We start from the raw sequence: 24,331 nt of genomic DNA, 5'->3' as shown, positions 1-24,331 counted from the left end.
CCATCTATAATGCTACATAAATGACCTTCTGTAAAGTGAACAATTGTTTATGAGTTCATTTGAATGAAAGTGGAAATAAGTATTACTGCACGTTGCTGGCCGTTTCTCCATTTTATTTACATCAACAGAATATAATAGTTAACAATAATAACGGTAATGCCTTTGAGGAAATCAAAAAGCGAGAATATTCATTGTATATAAAGTGTCATACATTGTCAGACATTTTCACTATATCAGAAATATGATGTAATATAAAGAAAGACATAATCAGAAGGTTTGTTGAACGGGTATTTTATTGTGCTACACAGGAAATAAACAAAGAAAATACTGAACATACATTGACATGAACATTCTGTATATTGTGCGACAAATGAAATGATTTAAAGATTTTAGAAGGAATATTTCTCATTCGGCCTGAAGCGTCAGTCTCCTTGATTTTTTGTCAGCAGATGACAGCTTCCTGTGTGTGAGTAAAACAGTGATATCTATTTTATAATTTCCATTTTTTCTCCCTAATACACTAGATGTGTTATATCTATTTTTTGCTATTAGCTTATTTCCTCATTGCACAGTTTATGTGTTCCTCAGTTGCTCAGCATCCAGTGAGATCCAATCAGATTTCACCTCTAGGAGGCCGAGGCCTTCTAGGTAGACTGTCGATTTAAGTACATGGGGATGTTATCGTTGATCGTCATAGTCTTCAACCAATCAGATCTTTAGTTTGACAAGCTGGCGTATTCATTATATCCCCCCCCCCCCCACCCCTCCTGAGACATTCACCTCTCAAAATGTCACTTAAAACCCATTTATTTGAATCTGCATTTAGCCTGTGATGCTAGTTTGAAAAAAAAAAATGTGTTTCCACAATTGTCTCCTTTTTTTGTTTTGCAGCTGCTTCGACTTCTTGTCTTTACCTTGTGAAGTGCCACGAGTCAAATGTACCTTTATGAAAGTAAAATAATCATTTGTAAAACCTTAATGAATTTGAAGCAGCGGCTCAGCCAGAAGCCACTTTACGGCAGGCTGTCATTAGTTTTTTCTCGGGAAGTCTGAGCGTTGTCATGGCAATGCATTAACAGTGGGTACCCACATGAACACTGGTCTGCAAGACAAGTAGAAGCAAAGCACTTCATGTAATGCACTTTTATTAATAACGTAAACGTCGTTGAGCATATAAAACCGGAACACAGACTTTTCTGTCTTGGAATTACATTTTGTTTATTTAAACGGCATGAAAAAAAATCTCTGAAAGCAAAAAAAGGAAAAACAAATCCTCGTTCTGTAAAACCAGAAGCGAACGCCGAAACATTTAGTAAAAGTACAATTAGGCTTCCAACAACTTTTTTAACTCAACGAAAGCTTTCCTATCATGTACCGAGCGCCGTGACGCCCGGCGAGCTCCGGGATGACCGTCACGGTATGCGGTAGTTCCAGTGGCGTTCGTTGGGCAGCACCTGGCTGAGCAGCAGGCAGCAGCTGATGGTGGGCTCGTAGAACACCTCGCTCAGCACCTTGGCCTCCTCCCTCGTCTGGCGGGCGCGAGGCCGGGAGAACAGCGAGCACTTGGGAGCTTTGACCTGCGTTTTCTTCGTCACACAGCCCATGTCCATGAGCGCCTGCAGGGGACGATGAGGGTAAAGCAGCGGTCATTCAAAACGGCAGCTTTTTTATAACAGGGCTCATACATATTTTGACCAATGACCTTTCTATGACCTTTCTATGACATAAAACGAAATTTCCATGACCAAAACATGTTGTGAAATCTCGGTGTATACGTGAATATACCTTAAATGACAATAGTTTGATTAAGAGAAGAAACATTTATCTAAATATTTATTCTCTTAAAAAATATTTAAATTAATGTTTATTCTATTAATCAAACTGCACGAATAAACATATAAATATAAAACATTTTCATGACTTTTCCAAAACTTTTGGGATTTTTTTTTTTTACAGGCCTGGAAATAACCATTTTTAAATTCCATGACTTTATCCCGGATTTCCATGACCGTATGAACCCCGTTATTACCTTCGCAAAATCGTCTTGAATCGCATGAAATTTGGTGGGATGATTGTTTATTATCCGGGGACCATTTGATTAGATTTTGGGATCGATCGGGTCAAAGGTCAAGGTCATGAAAAGGTCAAAATCTTATTTTTACCATAGTCAATGTCAATTTCTATCCAATTTGCATGCAACTAATGCCAAAATGTTCAAAATTCAATGCCCAACCTTGCGATATTTGAAGGTATGCACTCTACCGAGTGCCCGTTCTAGTTAATCAATGTGTTTATTTCAAGGCTAAATCTGGACTATATAGCATCACTCGGCGGAGATGATGTCATCGGCCGACGCGAAGTGGATGCCTCCGTTTACCTGCACCAGGTCGAGCACCGCCATCGGCTGCAGCACGTCTTTGTAGTGCTCCACCAGCGCCTGCTGCGTGAGTCCGGGCCGGTTCATGATGTGGTACAGGATGCCCTCCAGCATGCCTTTGCACACCTGCCGGTTCAGGTTGCCGTCCACCATGCGCCACGGCCGGCTGATGAAGCTCACGTGTTCCCTGCGTGGGTCAAGAGGAGGAAGGGGATGACGCTCGAGGAAAAAAAGGGACGCGCCCTCGTTAGAACCGCGATGAGACATCGAATCAGTCCGCACTCACGCTTTGGGATCAGCGGCCGCTGGCGTCGGCGGCCGAGCGCTCGCCGCGTCCCCTCCGCCGCCGTCTCTGCTCTTCCCTCGGATTCTGCGAGATCTCCTTACGGCTCGTCTTCCCTCGGTTTCCGCCGCCGCTTGCTCTCCGCCCTCTGGAGGCGGCGGCGGCGGATTTCCTCCCTCCTCGTCCTCCTTCGCCCGCCGGTCCAGCTGCTGCTCCTCCTTCGGTTCCCCTCTCGCTGCGTCGCTCGACAAGCCCCCCGAGACTCGCACGTCCTCGCCTCCTCGTTCGCCCGCGGCCATCGTTTTCGCGGGCGGTTCCTCGGCCTCCTGCCGCACTTCTGTCCTGGATCTCTTGCGAACGGAGGGGACGTCGTGTTCTTTCTGCCTTTCCGACGAGAAGCGCGACTGGGACCACTTCTTGGGGTTCACCGTCAGCAGCCACGAATCGGCGTGCTGCGTGAGCACCCAACGGATGCCCAAACCCCCGACTTTTATCACCTGGCCTTCTTCTTGGAACTCCTGGAGCAAAAAAAAAGGGAAAAATATGCAGATCAGAAAGAAACAGAGGAAGAAGAAGAGGAAACGGATTGGACGCTAAAGCCTTCACCAAACTGCAGCTGTACGAGAGCGACCGCAACGAGACTTCTAGGATTTCTCAACATGCAAAGGGAATATTTAAAGTTTGGAAGGTGGTGTCTTAAAAAAAAGTGAACTAAACAGTGTGACTATCTGCTCTAATATAAGCTGCAAATGTCTGGATAACTCGCCTCATACCAAGAGGAGTAAGCTAGTCCCATCTCCAAAGCCAAACTTCACATTATGCACTTGTGATTTTGGAGTGTACCGTCCCTTTAAGTGCAGTAACTGCGATTTTTTTTGCTTTATTTTGTTGTTAATGCACACTTTACTCGCTTTATTCACTAAACTGATACATCCCAATGGCATTATAGTTCTTATGTCATCAACACGTCCGTGTACCTCCAGGTACTGCTGCAGGCTCCTGGTGCGTCCAGACTGCGGCTCCTTCAGGTGCGAGAGCGTTTGGTGGAGGTCACTTATGGCCACGCCCTTCTCTCCGGCCTCATCCAAGCTCCTCCGGAGCTGAGCGCACGCCTCCACGTCCCGAGGGGTGTGTCCTCTCAGCCGAACCAAGCGCTCGTCGCACTCCTGCGCGCTGTTGGGAGAGGGCGAGGAGGGGATGAAGTAGGAGAGGCCGGAGGGCAGCGGGGGCGGGCCGCATTTCACCAAGTTCAGCACGGTGGAGCCTAAAAACGACGACAAGTAAATAGAGAATGATTTCCTGCAGGTGGAGCGGTGTGTGTATGCGTGTTCATTGCGTTGATACTTACTCTCCATGCAGAACATGTGGTGAGCAGGTGTGTTACGCAGCTGCAACCGTACAATACACGACTCCACCACGATGTTGTCGTTGGGGTTGAGGTTACGCCTTTTGACTAGAAACCAAAGCAAAACAAACTAAATTGATATTTTCTTTTCCGACTGATCGAACTAAATAATCAATTAATCATACAAGCAGCAGTCAAAAAAAAAAAAAAAAAATGAATGGTATGAAAAAAAGAAAGAGGAGAAACAGGCAATCTTCACATTTAAGGAGCTAAAAAAATAAATAATAATCAGCCTGTTGACTTGTTAAAATGCTATTTCCAGCATATTAATAATAATTTCATACTTAAATATGATTTCACGAGCAACGATCCTTGTGAGGAAAAGAAAACTAAACACTTGTATTATTTTTGACTAAATAATTAAACTCATTAATTAAATTCAAACTTCACCTATGCCAGGGGAGCAGTATCCGCGCATCAGCAGGTAGTTGGTGTGAGACGCTTGATGTGCCTTCACTTTCATTTTCTTCCTCCCGTCACAATCCTCCCCGTCATCATCATCGTCGTCGTCGTCCCCTTCCTCTTCCAGAGCCATACTGAAAAAACACGAATGTTCACCTCGGCATCATTAACCCTGTAACAGTGTCAACAACTCGCACTTGAAAACCTCGTAAATCAACCTCGGCGAACACTTCAGGACATATTTAATAAGCCTGCAACGATAATAATAACAATACATTTTATTTAAAGAAACCTTTCACGGCACACACACGTGGTCACCTTCCAGCATATAGGAACAGTAATAAAGAATGAATTAAAATCAACAATTAAATATACAAAAAACAGTTGAAACGCGTAAAATAAGTGCGCAAACTAGTTTAATAATAACAATAATAATAATAATTCAGACTTCTATAGCGCTTTTCTAAGAACACAAAGACGCTTTACAGGGGACAAGAGACAAACGGAACAAAACAAAAAGAAAGCAGACAAAACAAACAAACGGGACATATGGTCACAATAAGAAAGGAAAGCAAACGGGGGTGAGCAGGTGAAATTTAAGAGGAATAAAAGCAGTTTGGACTTGTGTGACGTTGTTCTGTGTGAGTCCCAAAGGAGGAGACTTATGCCAATGTGTATTTCACTTCATAGACTGAGTCTCTGAAGTGTTATCTTATGGTCTCCTGTGGTGCACCGAGCAGCTTCTCCTCAACACGATGCCACGCAGGGACACACGGACTCGGACTCACCTCTTGACGGCGTTGTTCTCCACCAGGGTGCTGTCCACCACCACCATCTGTTTGGGTATGGATATGGAGACGCTCAGCAGCCCCAGAGACATCAGGCTGAGGGACGCCACGCAGGCTCCGCCTGGAGAGTCCATGGAGAACCGCAGCATGTCCGACACGTTCGGAGGCTCGGCCGAAACCGGAGGCGGCTCTTCTTTGACCGGAGCGTCGTCCGTACGCTCTCCGCTGGGCGGATCTTCAGCGGCGAGGCCGTCTCCGGAGGTTTTCTGCTCATCCTCTTTGCTCGCCGCCCCGGTTTCCCCGTCGTTCACCTCCGTCAACTTCTCGGCTTCCTTGCCCTGTCGTTGTTTCTTCTCCGAGCCCGCTTTTCTCTCCATCACCTCCTCGCCGTTCTCTGACCTTTTCTCGGTCTCGTGGACGAAGTCAAAATTGTGTAACCAGTCTCTTGTCCCGTTGTCGATTAGATCTCTCAGGAAGCGGAAGGACTCAGTGCACAGCAGGTGAGGAAAGCGCCACGAGAAACACCTGTCAGGAGGGAGAGAAGGAGGAGGAGGAGGCGGGGTCAACCAGCTTCAATGTTAAGACTTAAGATGGTAAGATGACCTTTTCCCCAAAGATTCACCAACAAACTCAGGAATGTCATCTTAATAACAGCAGTGGGATTTGTTTACATGCCAAATTATTTTTTTAAAGCGCATGAATATAAAAAATGAATACAAATATTATATATTCAAATTAATGATATAAAATTAATAAATGGGTCAATTAAATAGTAAATTAGGGGAATTAATACAGAAATAAAGAAGCTAATTAGATCAGAAATTGACATGTGTTGCATGTTAACAATCAAATAATGGCTGCTTATATTTAAATTATTTTGGAACATTTCATTAAATATGTATTTATTTATTTTGGCAGGTTCGATCCACCAAACTTGGGTTTCTATCAACAATAAATCTCAGAACACCAAAACTGAAATGTTGAGGAATAATTCCTTAAAAAATTCATTAAAAAAAGGTTCCCGGCTTCCTGTAAGAGCTCTAAGACTTTTCTAAATCCCCAAGTTACAAATATGGAAAAACATGTCAAATAAATAATGCGACAGCAGACTTGCAAGCTACCATGGTGCATGTTGGCCAGAGATGATGTGTACTAGTACACATAATCCGAGTGCTGTGTACCTGTAGTAGGACTGGGACAGCTGGTAGGACATGGGCAGGATGGGCAGCGCTCGGTTCTTCTTCGGCCCAAACGGCTGATTGATACGCCGGCGGCTGACGAGACCCTTCTTCCTGCAATGTATGAACTCTTGGCACAGCAGCTCCTGGTTGTACCGACTGTACATGTGGAAGGTCTGAAACGGAGGTCAGGTGGTTAATCAGCGGGGGGGGGGGGGGGGGGGGTGTTATCCAAGAGGGTCTGATGAAAGGGATAAATGGATAACTTTAAAAGGCAGCTCAAGACCCCACCTGTGTAGCTTTAGTGTAATCTCTTATTTATTTCTATTCATGTTGGTTTCACACTTCTTAAGTCTGTATTTCTACGTGAAGCACTTTGTAGTGAAATGTGCTCCGGAGTTTATTTGTGAGCTAAATATACAATTCCGAGCAGCAGTCAACTATTTGCTCTTTAAAAGATATAGTGGAGTAAAAATCTACCTGAAAGAAGTATTGCTCACTGCACCTTTAAACGAACGAGAGGAAGTCCATTAAAGATGGCCGTACCTGGAAGGACTTGGACGACTTCATCTGGCAGTTGGTCATGGCCAGCGTGCTCTGGATCAAGTTATGCAACACGATGGCATGAATGTCATCCGAGCTGCGACGGACACGTGGAAACAATCAACCACAACCACGACAATTAAAAAGTATCGAGTAGAAGAACATCCGGTGTAATCCTCACCAGCGGAGAGAGTCCTTCACCGACACGAGCCTCCTGCCTTCTATCGCCGACACCTTGAACCTGGAACACGGAGATACAGCGGGACGTTACATCCTGCACTCGACTGCCATCGCCGCACATCAAACCTCCTCCTCCTCTTCCTCCTCTTCCTCCTCTTCTTACTGTGAGAAGAGCTCGCGCTTGGTGTCAGGCATGACCACGTCCAGAGTGCTCAGAAGATCCGCGCTGAACTTCTGCCTGAGCAGCCGGGTGTACTCGGAGAACGATTTACCGCAATCCTGAAACGGCACAGGCGGAAATATTACACGAGAAATAACAGGAAGTTAACTTCTAGCTTTCAGACGCAACAACAACAAAATGTTTATGGCAGAATTATTTATAATATATATAATATATCCACATCACACACATAGATATACTTTTAATACTTTTTGGGGAAGCTGGCAAATTCAGTAATTTTCTGTGGGTTCATCACCGAGTGAGCCCTTTTGTGTTGTTTACATATTGTCATGTGATACATTGTTATTATATAAAAATATATCTAATTTAAAAAAAAAACGTTTTAATCTAAACAAAGCCTTACAAAAAGTATTGAATGGTTGTTTAGATTTTTTTGCTTCCTTATCTATAATTATTTTCCTGCTTTAACATTTTTATTTTTGTGTTTCCTTAAGGCCCTTCTTGGCCAGATGCATAGTTAATTTTTACTTTCTTTTTTCCATATTTTTATGTTGTATTATTATTATGCATTCTTACTTTTGAAGGTTGTATTTCTGTAAAAATACCAAAATAAAATATCAAGTATAAAAAATAAAAAAAGCTTTTAAAAAAGGGTCAGATTTATCACAATCCTGAAACGGCACAGGCGGAACTATAACGTGATAAATAACAGGAAGTTAACTTCTAGACACAACAAATAAAAAAACTATATCTACAGCAAAATCAACGCACATCTGGATTTTCTGGATCAGCGGGTTTCTTGGACTCCAACAGCTTCAGCAGCGGTTTGTCCTGGTACACCTCAGCCAGACAGATCCTGCAACACACGGCCGATGAATCAAATCTGCAGCGTTATGCTTTACAAGCGTTTGTTTTCATCGTCGGTGCCGACCTGTAGTTCAGAAGCGTCTGAGGGTTTTTGAGGATGTATCGGGTGCGACGCCCGACGGAGTGGGACGTTTTATCCTGCGATATCTCAAACTCGACTTGCAGCAGGTCCCTCACCACACAGTGAGGAACGTACGCCCTCTTCAACTGCAACACATCGACAGCACGAGGAAACAGCTGATTAGGACTTTTTAAACTGTTTGTTTCAATCAACTTTAAGCCAAAGTAATCTATAAGGATTTATCTGTTTGTCAGAATTATTTATAATATATATAATATATACACACACATACATGCACTTTAAATACTTTTTTGGGAAGCTGACAAGTTCAGTAATTCTCTGTGGGTTCGTCACTGAGTGAGTCCTTTTGTGTTGTTTACATATTGTCATTTGACACATTGTTATTTTTGAAAAACTGAGAAAAATGTGATATTTTGGACAGAAATGTTTGTTACAAAACAGCAATGCTACATTTGGATCAGTTCCCAACTGATCCGGCAATAATCCCGTATTGCTGAATTTTCAGAGGCCAGAAGAGATACAATCATCCAATATTGAACCCAAAAAAACCTGTCAAAATTAGGAACATTAAAAATTAAAACGTCGTTCAGCAAATATCAGTTTTTCTTTTACATCTTGCGACCCCTCAGAGACACCTGGCAGGGCAGAAATCAGGAAAACAACATGTCTGCTTGAGTAAAGTAAAGTTACCAGAAGGAATCATTTAGTTCGAAGAACGAAAGTTCTCAAGGCGAAAAGGTGGTGAACCACCAATTCAAGCGAACACTACTTCCTGTATGCGCGTGCGTACTTTGCTGTTGAGCAGGTGTGTGGCCACGCTGCAGAGCATCATCAGAGAGTCCTCCTGCACGGACCAGTAGACTCTCTGTCTGGTCATCATCTTTAAAGCCCGGTGGTCCGCCTCGTCGTGGGTGGGGGTGCGTTTCTTGGGCTCTTTAAAAAATAAAAAGACAAACAAACAAACACAAACAAAGCATACACGATCAGACCAGGCACACAGTGTGTAAGCTGTCCGTCGGCAGTCCATGTGTAATGCTCGCGTCGTACCCTTCTTCTTCTTGCGTGGGACCTTGACGACCGCCTTCTTAATCCGCTTCCTCTTCCGTTTCTTCCCTCCGACCACCTGCTGGTTTCTGGAAGCAGGCTCAATAACCAGCTGGTTGAAAAACAAACAAGAACAGTTCGGATCGTTTGTAGTTTTACATTAAACGAGTCTGAACTAGATTTAGAAATCTTTCAAGTGTATCAATGTATTTCCAGACGTATTTCTATTATTCTGTCCATCCCAGTCAAACCAATGGGTATTAACCAACAACAAAAATGATGACATAGTTGAATCGACACCTCGAAAAATACAGTTTCAACAATATTGGAACATTTATAACCTTCACGAAGGACCTTTTACATTTACAGGACAGTTGTATTAGACTACATCATTTATAGATTGGTGTACCAACTTGGTGCATTTAAAAGATAATAATAAAAATACAATCTTGAACTCATACCTCCACAACTTCTGTTACCAGCGGTCTCTTGGCGGTCATGTAGCGAGGTGCAGTCGATCCTCCTGTCACACACACGGACGCATAATGAGCAAGAGAACTGGGACGAGGCGTTTTCCATCCGGTCCGAGCATTTTAAAGGAAAAAAGTTAAGTGTAGTGAAGTAGCAGTGTTTTATTGGACATCGCGCTCGTGTTTGTGTATTTAACCCTCCTGTTACCTTCACATTTACTAACATATTTTACCCTCGGGGTCAATTTGACCCCAGCAATTAAAACCTCCAGAAAATTATTAGAATTAATATTGTTTTCCAAGTTTAAGTGTTTTGTACTTTATGTTTGTTTGTTGACTACCTAAATAGCCCTTTAAATATATAAAAAAGTTGATATTTCTTATATGTTTGACACAGTGAAAAACAGCCTGGGGTCAAATTGACCCCAAAGAACACCGACATTAAACATTGAATGGGGTCAAATTGACCCCAAAGAACACCGACGTTAAACATTGAATGGGGTCAAATTGACCCTAAAGGTAACAGGAGGGTTAAAAGACAAAAAAACAACCGTGACATGTCAACAAATGCATATAACATTTATATATATTTTAAAAGTCAGTATAGACATCCTAAACATGGGGCGAGAATCATAAATAATGCTCATCTTCTTTCACCCGTTATTGTTAATGTTGAATTATAGCCAACTGACAGCCGAGTCACGAGGACACGAGACGTCTTAATAAGGTAGAGGTGTTCGTTTGGGTCGAGCTGTCACTCACCGGCTATCAAAGCAATCCGGAGAGCATTCCTCGTCAACAGGCTCTTCAGGCGGACTTTCGTCTCATGCGCCTCCAAACCAGTCGAGGGCTGGAAAAAAGAAATCGAATTGTAAATGTGCACAGTTCATTATTCTGGAGACTCTGCACTTCCATGCACGTGCACACTGTTGCACACCGGTTTGACGGAGAGAAGGTGATTGGTCCACAGCCAGTTGCGTTTCAGGTGACCGAAGAACTCAGAGTGCAGCCCTGCGGCTCCTTTACCGTCTCCTGGTATCGAGCCGTCTTCGGCCACCTCACGACTGCCTCTGCGTGCGAGTACGGACACATGTACACGTCAATGCTACACACTGGTGATGCGCTGGAATTACACTCTTTAACAAACAAAAAAGAGTTTAAAGTTTAAATTCTTTGAGGGGATCATCTTAAGCGTCTTTGAGTACTATGAAAAGCGCTATAGAAATTTTATGTATTATTATTAAAACACAAGAAAGATTCAGTGAAATGTATTTGTGCGACGATTGTATATCTCGCAGTGACTTTGTGACTCTTTTCAAATGTATCATGAGAATTAAGTTGGTGTGTTTGGCCCTCAGCTAATGAAACCAGCATCACACACACACAGTTTCTGTTGTATATTATATACAATAATATTGTATTGTATTGCAATGATTGACTGAATAAAATACACAACAACAACTACAACAACAAATATTGCCTTGTTGTTATAAGCTGCGAAAGAAATAAAACTGCTTGGTTTTTCCAGAGCCTCCACTTACTTGAGCAGGTAAGCCAGACCCACAAACACGTAGCGTTCATGCACAAAGGGAGGAGCCGTTCCCTCATCGGTGGTGTTCTTCTTACTGCGGACTACCCCTAAAAAACGATGCAACCAGAGAGTGAGAGACGGGCACATCTGATAAAGTTAAAAAATATATACTTGTTCCACACGGTTGCCAGTGCTGCGAGTGTGTGCATGTACCCAGTGCTGTGTTGAGGCAGACACACATCAGATCAAACCAGTAGTTTTCCACATCCTCGGCGGTGTTGAACGCGTACCGCCGCCTCTCAAACGGGTTGTCGGGCGACTCGGTGACCAGCCAGTAGTGCGGCTCGGCGCTGGTGGTGTCCACAATGGAGACGTTGCGCATCAGGTACACAAACACCTGGATTGGAGCAGATGTGGAGAATAAAATATGACGCATGAAAAGAGAAGTTACATTTTGACCTTTACGTCTAACTATTGATGCTTTATATAGAACACATGCAATACATAATCCTGTTTCATTCGTATCCAAGGAAACAGATACTGATGGCTCATGTGTTGTGGGGGGGGGCCTGGACACGATTTATACTGGTGAACTTTAAAGTGATTAAAATCTCAGGACATTTCTCTGAGGCTAAAAGAATCTGACTCTGGAAAATAAAAAAGACATTTTGATTCGCTTGTAAAAAGTTAATTGTTCCAACTAATTAAATATAATTGTTCTAATTATTTTGACGAAAAGAATCCAACTTTGGAAAATAAAAAATACATTTTGATTCGCTTGTAAAAAGTTAATAGTTCCAACTAATTAAATATAATTGTTCTAATTATTTTGACGAAAAGAATCCGACTCTGGAAAATAAAAAAGACATTTTGATTCGCTTGAAAAAAGTTAATTGTTCCAACTAATTAAATATAATTGTTCTAAATTAAGAACGTGAGGCTGAACATTTAGTTAAGCTACGTTTAATCTAACTTTTGATATGTCGCAAAAATGCGAATACGGTCCATTTCTTTCAAATAGTTAGGATAAGTTTCAACTGTTCTTTCAGGTCAGCTTATACTGATCATATTTGATGTCTGAAAACGAAGAGAATATAGAAATATTTACCAATAAAGACATTCATTTCAGAAACAGCAGATCAATTATGTGTTTAATGTTCGCGATCAACTCCTTTTAGATAAAAAAAACTAACCCCACCAAAAATATTTTGTATAAAAATGTTCATTCCCACTCAACTTTTCCAATGTAATACTTCAAAACATGGATTACCTTCGTGAAAGGAATGCAATTAATTACTCAACGCTACTGTTAAATTATTTGAAAACAAAGAATAAAAAAACATAGTTGAACGAAATGAATCCATCTTCATACATTTTTTGATTCTTTGACATTTTAGATAAGATTACTTCTTTTACTTTCATGTTAATATAGCTGCTCTAATGCAAACGCCGAGACGACGTGAAATCGTGCATGTTCTGAATCCACTGGTTTCTTTGTACCTGGTCTTTATCCTTGAACTTCTCCACAGGGCCAAACTGCAGCAGGCCCATGTAGGCCAACTTCTGCAGCTTCTCGTGAAAGGAGAAGATGTACTTCCTGAGAGGGGAAACAGACACATTCTCCAATCAGAATGAACGCTTCATATAGGAAGCAGAACAGGAGAGAGAAGGAGAGAAAGAAAGTCACCGTTTGAAAAGCAGCTGTCTTTTCATCCTGGCGGGCAGTTCTCTGATAAGATGGTGTTGCTTCACGGGGTCTTTCAGGTATTCCTCCAGTCCGTCCACCTGTGGTCACAAGTCAGCGGACGGCTTTTTATGCGCTGGAGGCTGTACGTTCAGTTTATTAGAACGAGCCGATACTTTGAATCACCTCCGAGTATAAAATCAATACGATTCATCAACACAAACTATATGATCAAAAAACATCAAAGAGTTATGATAACCTACAAAAATTGGGGGTCAACCCTTTACGGTCCCGGTGAACAGCTGATTTTCCTGCAAGTGGACAAGTGTATTCACTCATGTCCGACCCGTTTTCTGACCATAAGCCACAGGAGGCCGCATTGCCAATTGTAAATCAATAAAACTATTTCCCGATGTAATCAATGAAATTTCCGGATATTCTTTTACAAATTAATAAATGTAACACTGGTTTATTATTTATTTAAATGAACGTAGACAGACTTTCACGTCACGCCTTTCAAAAAATGCAATTGCTATCAGTGGATTTTTTAAATAAATATTTTTTTATGGTAAGTTTGATTTCAGATTTATTTATTTAAAATTATTTTTATTATTAACAGAAGAAAACAATGGTTTCTCACCTCATAATTGATCTGTATGACCTGGATGAAGATGGAGAGAGGGAGGCAGAGGAGCATGTCGCCGACCATCGCCCAGCCGCTGCCGAAGTCGTTGTGCACTCGGAGAGGAGGAATGAATTTCTTCCAGGACTCTTCATCGGAAATACACGGTCAGACAATATTATACGAAAATCATGGTGGTGAGATGAAGAAAAAGAAAAGATGAACGCACAAATCTTGCCCACACCAATAACTACGATGTCCATTCAAGTCCCAACATGCAGTGACACACGTGAGGCCCTTTCACCTTTCATGTCACCCCGAAAGAGTGCTGGTGCCGCTTTATCCTTCACCCCCTCCTCGTTGTCACCTGACGATGACGTCGCATCCAACCGAGGCAAAGCCGAATCTGCCGCTGGTTGGTCGGAAGAGCCGGAGACGGCTTTGTCCGATGGCTGCGTTTGACCGTCTTCGTTCGCAGACTCTTTCGGGAGTTTGGCTTCGGGATCGGAGCCCGCCGGCGGTTGAGTGCCGGGCTGGAGGTCGGCGGACTCGTGTCTGCCCGGGTGCCCGTAAATCAGGTACCAGAGGAAGTTGTGGACGAGACGCAGGCGATGCATCTTAGGCTGGAAGCCAAATGACTTCCCCAAGCCCCGAACTATAAAAGCAGAGGAAGAGAGAAGATCAAATAAAATAAAATAATTTATAGTTGTCAGATTTAGAGGGAAACTGAAATGTGAGTATTTCATTTCAGTGCATAAACAGGGCAGGAATGTATCGTCTGCTGAGAAGATGCACTCAAAACCGGCTCACTCTCCTTCTACCCCCCTCTGTAGTCCTAAATAATCATTAGGATGAATGTATTTTAACCCTTGTGTTGCCTTTTGTTCCTTGACAATATTAAACCGATTCTGTACCCTGGGTCAATTTGACCCGATTCAATGTTTAAAATTCAATGTTTTCTGTCGGTCAAACAACAAACAAAAACAGTAACACACCTAAACTTGGAAAAACAAAATAAAATTAAATATTTTCTTTTTTTTTAATAGCATATTCATCATATTGAGGGTAAAAAAAATAAATAAATATAAAAGGTAACAGGAGGGTGTGAATGAAAATCGGTCATATTATGACCCAAGACCAGGAGGGATGAAAAAATGATGGTCAAATTGGACCCAAGCAAACACAAGGGTTAAAGAGGACCCAAAACACAGCCACACATCTCTGATCTATGTCTTCCATGCCTGGACTTGGAACAGTATTCACTGCAACTGTGTATCGGAAACAACAAAGTGGGAAGAAACAACAATTAACCACTAAAATATATTGGTGGTATGTAAATAACAATTAAATATGTATTTATCAAACAGATGTTTTAAATCATGTCATCCTTAACCCTCAACTCAAATTAAATATTTCAGAGGGCTTAAAAACATTTGTTTTATGTGACGCTCTGACTGCCCTGGCCTCAAAGGGTTGCCCCAAAATGATGAAATTCAAAGCCTTGCATACACGACCGTTCAAAAGTGTGGGGTCACTTAGAAATGTCTTTATTTTTCAAAGAAAAGCACTGTTTTTTCAAAGATAACATTAATCAAAAATACACACTATACATTGTGAATGTGGTAAACGACTATTCTAGGTGGAAACGTCTGGTTTCTAATGAAATATCTCCAGAGGTGTATAGAGGCCCATTTCCATCAACTATCACTCCAGTGTTCTAATGGTACATTGTGTTTGCTAATCGCCTTAGAAGACTAATGTCTGATTAGAAAACCCTTGTGCAATTATGTTAGCACAGCTGAAAACAGTTATGCTGGTGATATAAACTATACAACTGGCCTTCCTTTGAGCTTGAAGAACAAAATTAATACTTCAAATATTAATCATTATTTCTAACCTGGTCAATGTCTTGACTATATTTTCTATTCAATTTTCAATTCATTTGATAAATAAAAGTGAGTTTTCATGGAAGACACGAAATTGTCTGGATGACCCCAAACTTTTGAACGGTAGTGTATATACAAACTAAAAGACACTTAAAGTTAAAGCAGAAAAGTGGGTAAAAAGTATAATAAAAAGTTATCTTTTTAACTGGCCCCTGAAGAATAGACCTCCAGACAAAATAGTCTCCTCCCACGTTGCTGCTTTCCTAATATCCAGTGAAACAGAACCTGTTGTGGGCCTGAACTCTTCTATCTTGATCTTCTCTTCCTTCTTTTGGTCCTTCGACGTGCTGTCGCTCCCCCCCTCGGCCTCTTTGGCTTGTTCTCTGGCTTTCTCTTCGGCGTGCTGCTGCCTGAGGGACGAAGCGGAAAGACCAAAAGTGACCAAAAGCTCGACCGTGACACGGGATACAAGGCGGGTGAATCGCACACTGCGGGAGAGCGGCGGACGTTCGGGCTCACCGTACGGCCGAGTAGGAGCTGGAGATTTTGAAGCGGGCCTGTTCGATGACTTGTGTCACGATGACATCGTTGGGCTGAATGGACGGGTGGACGACCATCTCGATCTGCAAGAGGAAGCACATCAGACAGAGAGGAGCTTTGTACATGTGTTCATAGTTTGAACATTTGTTATACGAGTGGGCTAATGTTTAGTACCATTTGTGCTGAATTTTTCGAAGATGAGATTTGGTCGTCTTTGTAATAAATGAGTGAATGAGTGAGTGAGTGAGTGAGTGGAGGTTGTTCCATTACTGTGTCCTGCACCGATTACCGAGTACCGAGTACTTTTTAAAATGCATTTAATTATGTTTAACTAACATCTCCCTATTACAGTTTGTCCGGAGGGATTTATTGCTTTTATATCATGCATCACTTTGTTCTCAACTATAATATTAAAGTGGAAAAATAATTTCACAAAGTGGACGTTGCTTCTTTTGATAAACTTCTTCATTTACAGCGCGGTAACATTTCTTAACCGTATCACCGGCTAGATGAAGCCAGAGTATATTCACTTTATTTTTTTATTGATTGCTTTAAAATATTTCTCAATAAAAACCTTAAAAAAAGAAAAAGAAGACATACTTAAGCGGTTTGAAACATAATCTTTCTATATAATCACAACGTCATAAACCAAGTTTTACACACGGACAACGAGCATCAAATGATAACTCGCCATCGAGGTGTGACGTGTGCTTTTACCTTCTTGGAGATCCCATCCTGGATGACGGTGGTCTTGTACACCTTGAGTAAGCCTTCTCTCGACAGGCTGTCCAGGAGACGGAAAATAGTCTTCCGACAACACTTAGTGTTGATTCCATCGTTCTTCTCTTCCTCGTCGATGATCTTCTGGAGCCTGGAGAAAGACAGCATTTATTCCCTCTGACTGTGCAATAAAATGCTTTTAAATTCATAATTAAGAGATGCTTCTAATGGATTGGGTTGTATGAGGTACCTATGCATTGTCACTAGATAGCGATCAGCACGCCGCCAGTTTAGAGAGACGGGAGCAAATCGATGTTCTGCGGTGTCAAAGCCTCCAGACTACATTAAAAAAAACGGAACTTTTACCTCGCAGAGTACTGAAGTGTCTGGTCTACCGCTGCCTTGATGGGTTAGTTTGTTTGTGTGACTTTGGAGACTCTAAAGTCAACCTTTAGAACAATAAAGTCACTCAATAACACAAACACATCGAGGCCAGCACCCCGGAGGTAAAATGACTGATTTTGTCAAAAGGAGGAAGAACAAATAACAGATTCCCTTCCCCAGTTAAAGTGCCGTCTGAAGTTAAGATAAACATACTGGATGTGTAGCGTATACCTAAAAAAAAAAATGATGTGCCTGAATTACATTTTTTGCTTTTACTTCTGTCCGTTTCTCCAAACTATAAATCTACTGGAGACAATACACCGACGATGGATAAGTGCCTCATACCATCCCAACTCTTTGTTTAAATGATAGCGTTTGAAACCAACTGACTGGTGAAGGCCCTCGATGATTCTGAAGGTGTGGACCGACTCGATGATCAGGTTCCTCCTCCTCAACAGGCGGTACGTTTCTTGAGACCTCGCCGATGAACGCTTGGATTTTTTACGAGCCTGAAGGAAGAGGAGCGAACGGATAACTGCGAACGCTCGTCTACGAAACTCAAACTGCTGGAACAAAGCAAAAAAATTTTTGATGCGAAAAGAAATCCACGCCACTGACCTGCTGCTGCTTGGAAACAGCTTTAACGACCACAATGTTGTTGTCCGTCGGGTTGCCGGCTGCATTTAGCTCCTCCCCCTCAGGAATCGGGTTGGATTCTTCCTCCTCAGCTCCAGCTTGTTCTGATAGAAGAGAACGTTGAATGTATGATTAAACGGCACAAAAAGGTGCAATTTTGGAGAACATTTTATTTATAGACAATGTTTGATTATGATCATACCAATGAGAAAAGTTAATAAAAACATCTGAATCTGCTAAAGAAAAAAATCTAGTCTTTACAGATTATTTCGGTTTAGGATTTGCTCATTTTCAGCAGCGTTGTTTCAGTGAGACAGAAAACAAAATGAAAACATAATTTTCCCTTGAAAAGTTTGACTGTCGCTGGAGTGCACTTCTGCAGCTTACCGACTGCGGGACCGGACGACGAGTCGGGTCTCGTACTGGTCGCGCCTTCGCCGCTGGCTGGAGTTTCACCTGAGTGATGACAGAAAAACAGAGCAGTTGGATGAAGAGAAACAAGCCCTTTGGTTATCACAGGTCTTGTTATCGGCTTTGAACGGTTTAATGGAGCACTCACATTCAGCCGGTGCGGTTTGTGTGACGGCGATCTCACGTTGTGTCGGATTAGCATCGTTTTTCCTTCCTGCCGTCTTTTTCTTTCTTCCTGCTTTCCCTCCAGCCGAGCCTTTGCCCGCTACACCCACTTCTCCGTCGCCAGACGTCTCCCCGGCTTTCTCCACGTCCTTCTTTCCACCTCTGCCTCCTTTCTGAATCTTCTTTTTCGCTTTGGCGGTCGACTTAGAGGCGGGCGGTGTTTTAGCGGCCGGTTTTTTAGCGGCCGGCGTTTTAGGGGCAGCGGAGTAAAGAAGGATCTTCCGTTGCTGCTCCTTCGCAACCATTTGGAGTTGATTGCTCACACCGACGCACCTGTCCGGAGAAGTGAGCGGAACGACAGCATTTGACACGATGCCGTGTTGAATATTACAATTTGGAAAATCTACACTCGTTTATGGATACACACCTGTGGCTGATGAATCTCGTAGTCCTCTGGCGACCTTGATCTACCATGAATCCCTGCGGGGTCAAAGAAATCACATACATTACAATGGAGGGACCAGAAAAATGCAATAGACAATGGAGAGTCCACATCCAACATTATGCATTCACAGGCTAACTTCCTATTATGTAAGAAAATGTCTCCAATACTTAAACTGCACATTAACTATTCTGACAGATTTAGTTTGAGCTGCACTGGATTTAAAAGCAGTTTTTGAGAGGAAGAAGAAATACCTACAAAGAAAAACTATTATTATAATGAATAATTAATTGTATTATTATTAATAAACTATTTTTAGTTGGCAGCAATTTATTTAAAAAAAAATATGTCCATATGGGAAACAATGTGTTAACAGCGTCGGTCTTACCTTTATCACCTCATCCCTCTCCAGCCTTCGGCAGATCATGCGAGATTCCAGCTTACCGACACGCATTATTTGTTCGATATCACGCCGCGTGATTCCCTTTGTTCCAGAGGATAACACTGCATGACAACAAAAATGACAAGTACGTTATTTGTAGGGAATTACAGCGAGATAAATAATTTCTCGGGACAATGGCATGTCTTTGTTGCGTTATCTCCGTCCTCTTGGACATCGGATCGAAATAAAAACAATAGATTTGAGTGGTGAGGTGCTGGGGGGAAGAGAAGCCTTATCATTGTCACACTGTGGCATGTATAGCCCTAGTCGGGCTTCATCTAATCTCCTAAAAGTTGTTATCTCTCAGCTGTTCACACACAGATTTCTGTTACAGCTCAGACACGACATTTATAGAAAAAGATACAATGCCGTCTGCACAACATTTGACATCTTGATATTTTGCCAAAAAAATTAGCTCAATCAGTGTCAAGAATGTAATGAAGTGGAGCTTCTAGCAATTCCCATTTCCATGCTCTTCACAATAAAAGTAAAACATGCATTCAAAACAAGTTACAACAGTGTCAAGAAAGAAGAATGTGTCCCATGGGATTCATCACTGATGGAGCCCCAATAAATCGCCATCGTCAAGACGCCGCTTCTCACGAGTGAAGACATTTTCTCATCAGTATCCCTGTTTATTAGATCATTTGGCTGCCTGTTTTATAAAGACAAATAGTGCATCGAATTGACTTTTGAGTTAGTCGTTACATCTGCTCCCATGTGGTGTGGAAAGCATGCGACCGCCACGTCAAACTGAAACCCCCCGGAATCAAAACGAACCAAGTTGATAGGCCTGTGACAGGGTGTCGATCTCCATGATGCGCCCCTCTGAAGGGAGAGTTCTGTTGTCGTAATCTTCGTCCTCGTCGTCATCGTCCTCATCCTCGGTGACGCCCTTCTTCGTGTACGGCTTTAGCAGTTTCAGACAGCGCACGAGCACTTTATCCCCTGGAGGACAAGAAGGGAAAGGATGCAGCGCATTCGGTTGGCATGCTGCGTATCACCACCATGAAATCATTTGAATGGAAACAATATACTGTAGATTTAAAATTCTCAGTCATGAACTTCATTTAGCATTTTGAAACGAATCATTCAAGCTGAATCCAATACATCAAAGTATTTAAAAAGGCAATGAACGATGCAATTTCTCAACTGGGCCACAACTTTATTTCTGACATTGTGATGACACGCTTCAGGTTTGATGTGTGCAATGAACACAAACATCGTCACGTTGTGCTCGTACGCGCCGGTGACTCGTTACCTTTTTTGTTGACGCAGGGCCCGGCGTCGGGATCCAAGTCCTCCAGAGGTTGCTGGCAGACCTCAACCAACTTCGCGGATTTCATGTTTTTAAATACACGCTTAAAGGTTTGGTCATTCACGCTCTGCGAGAAAACACAGTTATTACCACACACACATGGGCACACACACGGACAGACAGAGAGACAGAGAGACAGAGACAGACAGAGAGAGAGAGAGAGAGAGAGAGACTTACAGAAAGTTGATGTTTGAGGGCCACTAAACTGTTAAGGTGGTCAGGTGACTGCATGAGAAGGTTGGACACGTGCTCCATCAGTACGTCGTACTTTGTCCTCCTGAAAGAGACGTCGGGTTAAGCGGAGTTTCTCCAAGAGAAAAACAAACACAGAATAAAGGCGCTCCTTAATCTTAATACCACTTTTGTAAGCGCACAAACATCGACTGTGTTCCCTCTCAATATTTTCAGTATTTTAAAGACTTGTAACGTGTCTATGGCGGAGGAAAGATGTAATTGACTGAGGACAAGCCGAGTGAACATATTCGAGAAGGAAACCCGATCTTATGATTTCAATTTCATTGTACTCAATTAAACAGCTTGTTTCTTTTTGGGCGGGGAATGCAAGAGACATCTAATTAGAGACTAGTAGTTAATCACTTCCTCCCACATGCAACATAGCTCTAAGCCTCTAGCGTAGTAAAAAAGTATTGAAGTTCGAAACCCAGCCTGAGACTTTGCTTAACCCTTGTGTTGCCTTCAGGTCATTTTGACCCGATTAAATATTTAAAACAATTTAGAGAGATTACAAGACGCAGACAGCAGGCTCCTCCCCCTAAACGTTCCTATTGGTGCACAACAGCAGAACAGTGTTGAGTGTGTTGAGACACAGACCATAAACAGACCTGTCTACATGGAACCGTTTGAGCAGCAGAAGAATGGAGTTTTGCTGTTGACCCGTGTTCAATCGTGTGACGTAAGGCTGCATGGTGATGAGTCCGTGTTTGACGAGAGCCTTCCGCAAGTAGTGCAACTTCCGGGCATCGACCCTGTGGAAAACACAACGCCGGCTGTCACACAGCGAACGGCCAAAGCCGAGTGAGCGGCGAGCGGCCACGCCGCCGTGCCAAGGGAGTAAGCTCCTACTTGAAAGTGCCTCCGTGGAGATCCTTCTGTAGCTCTCCTTGCCACCGAGCCCGGCCCACTCGCTCCAGCAGACAGAAAGTGTCGTCGTTCAGTTTCAAATCAGGGTCGCTTTCAATGCCGATGAGGGTCCTGAAGCGCAGCACCTGAGACGCCACGGCAACAAGCGTTCGGCCATATCTGTGGAGGGAGGGGTTAAAAAGAAAAGAGGGGAATGAGGAAAAATGTACAGTTGCAATGAAATGTAATTTACTGCATAACCTTGTGTGGTCCAAGCTCAATTCTGTGTGTGTTGAACAGCTGTGTGTACCAGCAAGAAAACTCTACGAACTTTTCCAAAGCCTCCTGCAAGTTGAGTAACGGGGCGAGGGACTCGGAGCGGACGTGCCGAGTGACATCTGTCCTCTTTTGCAGGAACGCACACGAGCCCAGTATCCCGTCCTTGTTTTCTGGAGTGATGAAGATCGGGTAGATGTCTTTATCAGAAAACTTCGGTGTGTTGTCGATTTCCGTTTCACCGTTGATCTTTTTAAACCTGAAGAAACGCACACGTGCATGGAAACACAAAATCGGCATCAGGGCATAACAACTCTTAAACAAAGCGGCACGTGGACCGTGCATATTCTACAAAGTACTTAATGTCTTTTTTAAACTTGAATTGGAACTCTTGAATGAAGGAAAGTGCTAAATACAGTATATTAAACACTTTTTACGAACCATAAAGTTCACGGATCAAACACTTCAAGCATGCAAACTTAAATATCTGAAAAATAGTACATAAAAAAATAAACCGCTGATGGTAAAGCTTTCACTTAATCTGTTTCTTCCAAGTTCCGAACATAAATAGAAGTAGAACACTAAACCAGAAGTTTATCTACATTGGGAAAACAAACCATGAACAACAGCCCAGGACAAATAACACAATAAGTCAACATGTGTTTTTGCCAAAGAGTGTAGCTTTCTAATAGTGTTGCTTTTAAGGAACTAGTAAACTTTTGGCATAATTTCAACTATAATTTTTTAAATAATCCTCGTGGTCTATAGCCATCGAACATATCATTTTAAAAGCATAACAGTCGCATATTTTTGAGGAGTCTACATTCACTCACAAGAGGGTGGACACAATAATAGAAACACCTCCAAGTACAATTGTACAAAAGTACAAAACTGCTAAAAATGACCAACAAGTTACATCAACATATCCTGTACCAGAAGTAATAATATTCATTACCGCAGGGCTGTTGTATTAGGCTCCATTTATTTTTAGCTGAATGGATCTCAAACTGGCTAAGCGAAGTAAATATTGTGTAAAGTTTAATTATTAGATTTTTTTCAAACAGCGTTTTTTGCCTCTCGGGGTAGAAGCAGAACGATAAACTCACCTGTCAGACAGCACCACGTCGTCTCTCTTCTTCGGCAGTTGGTAGAACCTCAGGTCGGTGTTGCCGATGAGTGACTTCCAGATGAAGTCCTTGGAGAGGTCGTCGAGCTTGAGGGGGAAAGCAGGCTTTCTATCTTCTAGTCGCAGCCACAGAGAGGGAAGAGTTATTCCGTCCAGTCCCTCCAAGACCACCTCATCCTCAACGATGCTTAACGGCTCCATAGTATTCAAGCTAACCTGCTAGCGTATAGCTCGTGTGCTAGGTTAGCCTGGGGTTCATACATTTATTGGTTGTTAATAATAAATAAAAAACAAAAAAATATTATTTGTGTGCCTTAGTTATTTCGGTTCAAACGACTCTGCTGCTTTTTGTTTTTTAAATATTAAAAGAAACTTGTTTACAAAGATGCCTCCTCCAATGCCCCCTTCGTTGTTCGTCTTGTGCGCAACCGCGTACGCGTTGACGTCATAGTTGAACTTTGAACTCACGTCGAAGTTACGTTTTTACGAATCGAGGCCGCAAGGTGGAGGTGAAGGACAGCTTTCTGAATGGTCTACCACGGACGATTTATTTTATGGTTTTGAACAGGCACGGAAGATTAATATGGTCACACACACACATACACACAAACATTATATATATAAAAACTGTACGATTGCAGCTTTTGATTACAACTTGATTAAGTTTATAAGTAACTACTTTAACTTTGTTAAGTTCTCCAGTGTCTACTTCAAATTCTGAGTACAGTGGAAGCATATTTCACATAAAGATTATATGATTAGGTAATATAATATGATGCATTATTCTAGATTACACAATTCAACAGTATATGAAATAGTTCAAATAGAGCAAACATTAAAGTTGCTTTAATAATTTAAGTAAATTTTTTTGCTAAAATGTTTATACTTTTACTGAATTAAAATGTTGAATGCATGGGCCCTTGTTATGGAGTATTTCTATGTCTGCTCCGTGTCATTTGAATACTTCTAGTGCCAGTACGCAATAAGAGTACTCTTTTAACCCTGTACTTTAGCGCATAGCATTATCTTACAATTAGTATTGTATTATGTTATTTTGTAATTGCAGTACAATGTCCTATGACATGAATATTAGTTGGTTGATGTTTAATTCTGTATTGTAATATGTATAAAAAGGTTCCATCTTTTCTTTAAAAAAATTGTCGAACAAGCGGGTTTATTGAAAAATAAAATATTAATTAGATTAAATCCCAACTCAAGAACCAAAGATTTCAAGGATGTTATACTAAAAGTCTTCAAATTCTTAGTTA

General features: G+C 42.0%; 1 protein-coding gene across 2 annotated transcripts; it reads right to left on the bottom strand.

Annotated features, from left to right (window-relative positions):
- Window positions 1–274: 274 nt before the first annotated feature.
- LOC130190240 (general transcription factor 3C polypeptide 1-like) lies at window positions 275–23,456 on the bottom strand. Of its 2 annotated transcripts, XM_056409553.1 has the most exons (40): window positions 23,044–23,456; window positions 21,993–22,196; window positions 21,665–21,841; window positions 21,424–21,567; window positions 20,759–20,858; window positions 20,525–20,648; window positions 20,044–20,211; window positions 19,210–19,325; window positions 18,807–18,859; window positions 18,363–18,712; window positions 18,191–18,259; window positions 17,786–17,907; window positions 17,558–17,676; window positions 16,781–16,934; window positions 16,043–16,146; window positions 15,809–15,933; window positions 13,942–14,292; window positions 13,656–13,786; window positions 13,019–13,116; window positions 12,832–12,928; window positions 11,545–11,728; window positions 11,342–11,438; window positions 10,738–10,870; window positions 10,563–10,650; window positions 9,792–9,853; window positions 9,334–9,442; window positions 9,077–9,219; window positions 8,269–8,411; window positions 8,109–8,193; window positions 7,320–7,435; window positions 7,158–7,217; window positions 6,980–7,073; window positions 6,437–6,609; window positions 5,256–5,780; window positions 4,456–4,601; window positions 4,009–4,113; window positions 3,638–3,924; window positions 2,664–3,178; window positions 2,378–2,564; window positions 275–1,616 (listed from the first exon to the last, which is right to left on the bottom strand). In XM_056409553.1, the coding sequence occupies exons 1-40, from the start codon at window positions 23,262–23,264 to the stop codon at window positions 1,413–1,415; spliced, it is 6,483 nt and encodes a 2,160-aa protein (XP_056265528.1). In that variant the 5' UTR covers window positions 23,265–23,456; the 3' UTR covers window positions 275–1,412. The 2 variants fall into 2 exon arrangements, with proteins under 2 accessions (XP_056265528.1, XP_056265529.1); XM_056409554.1 differs by lacking the exons at window positions 21,424–21,567; window positions 21,665–21,841; window positions 21,993–22,196; window positions 23,044–23,456 and having other exon boundaries at window positions 20,788–20,856.
- Window positions 23,457–24,331: the final 875 nt, after the last annotated feature.

Source organism: Pseudoliparis swirei, chromosome 24 (genome assembly GCF_029220125.1).
Source record: "Pseudoliparis swirei isolate HS2019 ecotype Mariana Trench chromosome 24, NWPU_hadal_v1, whole genome shotgun sequence".
NCBI lineage: Eukaryota > Metazoa > Chordata > Actinopteri > Perciformes > Liparidae > Pseudoliparis > Pseudoliparis swirei.
This window is presented reverse-complemented; position numbering and strand designations above follow the sequence as displayed.

Bases quoted from the DNA above. Each gene is read 5' to 3' on its own strand.
- LOC130190240 (XM_056409553.1), bottom strand. From the start codon at position 23,264: ATGGAGCCGTTAAGCATCGTTGAGGATGAGGTGGTCTTGGAGGGACTG. The intron at 7,074-7,157 runs GTGAGGATTACA...TGTCCGTCGCAG, and splicing joins GTGAAGGACTCTCTCCGCTG to CTCGGATGACATTCATGCCA. The intron at 1,617-2,377 runs GTAAACGGAGGC...CGTCCCCTGCAG, and splicing joins CGGTGCTCGACCTGGTGCAG to GCGCTCATGGACATGGGCTG.